Below are 6,000 nucleotides of genomic sequence, written 5' to 3' on the forward strand. Positions count from 1 at the left end.
TCCAGAAGTTTGTCGAACTTCTAGGGCTTGCAGTAGCTACTTCTGGTAAAAGCATGCGATCGAATTGTTTGTTGTAATTCTACGACCACATGCTGATATGCATGACAAACGACGACAGGTATGACACGTGTAAAAGCAAAAACACTCTGCGTGACGAGCTGAGCAAGTTTCATTTTCAACGTGTACACGTGTGATTTCTGTACACGGTTGCACTCTACAGTACTTCAGGAGCAAGTTTGGTTTTCAACGTGTACACATGTGAAATATGTACACGGTTGCGGTGTACAGTACAATCTGAGCATGTTTCATTTTCTCCGCCCGACACGTGTATGACCTGGACACATGTTCTCATTACACTGTCGGACGCGTACAGTACGCCTGCAGTCTTACAGACAAAGTATAGAACCTTGGTGGCGGGTGCCTGGCACGTGCCAAATGTTTACAGCGTCCATGGAGTGCAGCACGGCTACAGCAGGACACAAAGATACCGTTGGGCAAGTTTTGAATTCGTAAGGCAAAATGTGCACTGTTGTAATTGACATTGGACAGGACCTCACGAGAGATTCAGATTCATAAGGCAACGTGTGCGCTGTAAACAGTCCTTGCAGGATTGATTTGAATTCGTAAGGCAACGTGTGAGCTGTAAACGTGCCTTACGAATTTGTGCTACGCTGGATTTGGAATAGTAAGGGAATTTGTGCTTTGCTGTGCTTTGTTGTACTGCCTTATTAATTTCTCCGTCATGACAGCGCTAATTCGTAAGGCGGTTTTCTGTTCTGTTCGTTGGGCCATCGCCAGTTTGGCTGAGTAGCAAGACGGGCAGATGTGTTAGAGCCAATACATTTGTAGTATGTGTGTCGTAGTGTTTGGTAGTAGAGTTCTAGAAGATTGTAGAAGTGTATAAGTAGTGCCAGAAGTTGGCGACTCAAAGTAAATCGGCACCCAATCCTTCAACTTCACCTCATCAACCGTCCTCCGATTTCCCTTTGCCCCGCTGACCTTCCAGTAGGTTATGGGCCCAGTTCAACGTTATTATTCCGCTGTGTGAGTGCTCGTTCTCAGTTTCTGCTGCCGTTTTCGTGTTTGTTTCTGCTGTCGTTCTCGTTTTGGTCTCCGCTGTCGTTCTCGTTTTGGTTTCTGCTGTCGTTTCCGCCGCCGTTTTCATCGCTGCCGTCGTTTGTTTTGTTCTATCGCCGTCTACTTGCTGTCGTTATCATCTTGGTCGTTCGTCTCCGTCTACCTGCTGTCGTTTCAACTTGGTGGATCTTCTTCGTGTCTGTTGCAGCTTGGTCTTGGCAATCGTTGTGTGAGCTGTGGGTGTAGTCCCTAGTCGCCAACGTACCATATCAATCCAAGAAGACTGCCCTTCGATCACGCCGGTGATCGTCGTAGCTGCCGATACCCTCGCTCTTGGTGAAAGGCTTGTGCCATTGGAAATCTGACTTGAGCGAGGGTCCGACCAAGAATCGTCGAGAGACGAAACACTGATCCTCGGGGAGGATCACAGTGTACTGGTCTAGTCGATCCGCACTCTGCCTTCGGGAGGTGCGTCGGCGGTGTGGGTAACGCTCTCGGTATTAGCCCTATAGGTACGACTTCGGTCCCCTGGGTGAAGAGAATACGTGCCTAAACACTGAACCTCTCACTATACGTGTATAAGGTCGCGTACCTTGATTAAGTTCGCACGGAGGAGGGTGACCCTAGGCGTGATTGTGAACAAATCACACGAGTACGACGAAGGCAGTTTCATTCTTGTGTTGTGGGAAACCTCATTGGGGTAGTACCGTATCAAGTTTGGACAAGCCGATTTCGGTTGCAGGGACCGTTCGCGGTAGTGACCAAAAGTCCTGGTTCGTCTACAGGCAAAGTGTTGTGCTTACTCGTGGCACGTTTGATTTAGTTCACAGTCGAAAGACCCGCACTGGCCGACATATAGGGGTAGCGCTCTAAGGCATTTTTAAGAAGAATACGCTTGTTCCACTCCGCCGGGAACAAGCACCAAGAACGTTTCCGAGTAATCGCTACAAACTTCTTATACGGGTGGGCTTGCCATTGTGTTGACTATCGGTTAACGGCTTGGGATCCCGGAACAGAAGACCTTGTATACTCGAATGGTACATCCATTCGGCGAAATGGATGACCAAAGCTCTGGATCGGTCAGAATCGAGAAGCTGACCGCATCTAACTTTTACATCTGGAAGCAGAAAATCCAGCTACTGCTTGCTCTCCGAGATGTCGATCAATACGTTTTTGATGATATACCGGAGAATGCGACGTCAGATGACCGGAGAATGCGACGTCAGATGACCGGAGAAAATGGATCCGTGGTGACGCAAAAGCAAAGGCAGTCATCGGACTCACGCTTTCTGATGACTACTTGCAACATGTGCGAGGGTGTAGCAGTGCAAAAGAGACATGGGAAGCAATTCTGAATGTGTTCGAGCGTCATACTTTGCTCAACAAACTTGCCGCGCGTCGCGACTTTTACACTGTATCCATGCTCCCATCGGAGAAAGTGCTCGTGTTCATCAATCGTGTGAGGCAACTTGCTGCCAGATTGCAGTCAATGAGTGTTGAGATTGACGATAAAGAAATTGCAATGGCTGTGTTGAATGGCTTGCCTCCACGATTCGATAACTTGATTGTTGCTCTTGACGCACTTGGCAATGAAGATAAAGTGTTTGGACTCGAGTTTGTGAAGAGTCGTCTGCTGCAAGAAGAACAACGAGAAAGCATGAAGACCGCTTCTGCTTCATCACCACATGTACCTGCACTTGTCAATCGTATGCCTATTCGACGCGATATGAAATGTACGAATTGCAATAGACATGGGCATACTGCAGCGCGTTGCTGGGGCAAGGACGTGAATGGGCGCCGACCTGCACCGCCAGATGGGTTTCGGTCACGCAACACTGGCTTAAAGCCAAGTGCATTCGTTTCTCGAGATGGCAATTCTACTGCTGCCTTTGCGGAGAGTGACTTTACTTGCTTGCTTTCGACTTCCACTCCAGAAAAGAGGGCTGCAAACGCAAGGTCATGGCTTGTCGATTCCGGTTGCAGCGCTCACATTACGTTTGATCGCTCTTTGTTCGTTACGTATGAACAGATGCAATCTGGATCAGTCGAGATGGGCACGAAGGCTAGAGCTAATGTCGCTGGTCGCGGCGAGGTCGAATTCATGTTGAACGTCAACGGTAGTCCCCATCCTTGCAAATTGTCAAACGTTTTGCGTGTCCCTGATTTCGGATACTCGCTACTGTCTGTTAGCCAAATGGTTTCGAAGGGTTTGCAAGTGTCATTTGAAAATGAGAAATGCCGCGTTACTGCAGGACCAACTGTAGTTGCTACAGCGAGTCAAGTTGGGGATTTGTACATACTTGACGTCATGAATGAAACCTTTTCTGCTCACGTAGTTACCCTGGAGACGCTACATGAACGCATGGCCCATGTTAATATACAAGGAATCGCATCAATGATTCACAAGAATGTGGTAAGTGGCATCAACGTTCGTCAAAGCGATGTGATCAGTGCAATGAATCCGAAGTCTGACAATCACTCTCCCATTTGTCCTGCGTGTGTGTTTGGCAAAGCAACGCGATCAGTAATCCCAAAACAGCGATCATCGTCTCGAGCACAGAACTGTCTTGACTTGGTACATTCTGACGTTTGCGGTCCGCTCGAAGTACAGTCCATTGGTGGTTCGAGATACTTCATTACATTTGTAGATGATCACTCGAACTGGGTAGTTGTGTACACGATGAGAAATAAATCTGAGGCGTTTGCAAAATACAAGTTGTATGAAAAGTTGGCTCAAACCCACACTGGTCGCAAAGTAAAGGTGCTTCGCACTGATCGAGGGGGAGAGTACTTGTCGACAGAATTCAAGTCGCATTTAGATTTAAACGGTACGCAGCACCAACTCACAACGGCGTACACCCCTGAACAAAACGGTGTTGCTGAACGTTTAAATCGAACTTTGATTGATCTTGTCCGCTCTATGCTTTCTCATAAACAGGTCAGTAAGCGATTCTGGGCGGAGGCTCTTGCCACTTCGGTATATGTACGTAATCGAGTTACTTCACGCGCTTTGCCCGTTAATACAACTCCGCACCACATTTGGATGAATTCCACTCCAAATGTTGGCCATTTGCGAGTATTTGGGTCAAAGTGTTGGTATACATTACCAAAATTAGAGCTCCGTAAGCTGGACTTGCGAGCGCGTGAAGCTATGTTTCTTGGGTACTCGCAATGCAGTAAGGCATACAAACTTTGGGACGGAGAGTTGAATAAAATTGTTGTTATAGAAAGGTCAGCGGGGCAGAGGGAAGAAGGATGGTTGAAGGTTGCTGGTGTATGACGGGAAAAGAAGTTGATGCCATTTTACTCTTGGTCGCCAACTATTGGCGCTACTTATACTCTTCGAACTACATACAATACGAGCCATTAGGGCTGGTCACGTGACTCTCGTTCTTGCACTGGTTGATAATCAAGTGACTCTCCCTGTTGCACTCTCGGTTGATAATCAAGTGACTCTCCTACTTCCACTCTCGGTTGATAATCACATGACTCTCCTTCTTGCACTCTCGGTTGATAATCAAATGACTCTCCTTCTTGCACTCTCGGTTGATAATCAAGTGACTCTCCTACTTCCACTCTCCGTTGATAATCAAATGACTCTCCTTCTTGCACTCTCTCTTGCTAATAATTTGGGACCGTTTGAGAGTCAATAATATCTGAATGTACTGTACTGTAGATTACAGATTTTACACTACGATTAATAACCACTGTGGTACATACGTCATACGTGTCACACACGTGTCAAATCGAGAAAAATGAAACATGTTCAGAATGTACTGTAGAGTGCCACGAGGTACATAACTTACACGTGTCAACACCAAAATCGAAACATGCTCGGAAATGATAGGAAAGTGCAACCGTGTACAAATATGACACGTGTCCACGTTGAAGACCAAACATCGTGAGAATGCTCTTGCAAGCATTTTAGGTTTCGTCGACGTACACGTGTAATATCTGTCAGGCTTGGAGCTTAGCATGTGGTCGAAGATTTCCAACACTCCCCCTCGATCACATGCTTTCACTGGACACTGCGAGACCCAGAAGTTCTACAAACTTCTGGAATAGAATTCGCCCAAGTGCTTTGGTTAAGATATCCGCAGGCATCGAAGTGGTCGGACAATGCCACAAATTCACAATGTTTCTCTTAATAGCATCTCGTACGTAGTGGTATTTTACATCAACACGTTTGTTGCGACGGTTGATCGATTCATTCTGTGCAAACGAAATCGTCCCTGCATTGTCACACCCCATCATGATCGTGGGATCAGAATCAAGTCCGAGGACATCAGCAACAACTTGACGCAACCAGGTCGCCTCCTTACACGCTTCACATAGTGCAATGTACTCAGCTTCACACGTCGAAGTCGCAACCACAGTCTGTTTCCGGGAACTCCAACTGATAGCTCCACCACAGAACTTGAAAACATATCTGCTGGTCGACTTGCGAGAGTCTGAACAACCGGCCCAGTCAGCATCACTGAAACCGAGCAACTCCGGCGATTTGGATTTATTGTCAAACACGATTCCTAAGTTTCGAGTCCCTTGCACGTATCGCATTACTCGTTTTACACCTGCCCAGTGTGAGTCACATGGGTTGGCAGAATGTTGGGAAAGCTTTCCAATGGCGTATGCCAAGTCTGGACGAGTGCGAACCATCAAGTACATAAGGCAACCGACTGCCTCACGATACGGTGCCTTTGTTTCGGAGTCGTTTTCGATAGAATTCGTGGTTTTGCGACCTTGTTCCATTGGAGTCAGAGAAGGGTTACAAGTCGACATTTTAAAACGGTCAAGCACATTTAATGCATACTTAGTTTGAGTGAGACTCAATGTCTTGATAGTGCGATCTCTTTGAATCTCAAGACCAATGCAGACTTTTGCCTCACTAAGGTCTTTCATCTCAAACCGTTTGTTAAGCTCCCC

At 46.9% G+C, this 6,000-nt stretch overlaps 1 protein-coding gene across 1 annotated transcript; it reads left to right on the plus strand.

The window, feature by feature from the left end:
- The first annotated feature begins 2,497 nt into the window (after positions 1–2,497).
- CHC_T00007193001 (hypothetical protein) lies at positions 2,498–4,357 on the plus strand. The gene is made up of 3 exons (XM_005710666.1): positions 2,498–2,901; positions 2,977–3,505; positions 3,545–4,357. Exons 1-3 carry the CDS (start codon positions 2,498–2,500, stop codon positions 4,355–4,357), a joined length of 1,746 nt encoding a protein of 581 aa, XP_005710723.1.
- Positions 4,358–6,000: the final 1,643 nt, after the last annotated feature.

This window comes from Chondrus crispus, genomic scaffold (genome assembly GCF_000350225.1).
Source record: "Chondrus crispus Stackhouse genomic scaffold, scaffold_65, whole genome shotgun sequence".
NCBI lineage: Eukaryota > Rhodophyta > Florideophyceae > Gigartinales > Gigartinaceae > Chondrus > Chondrus crispus.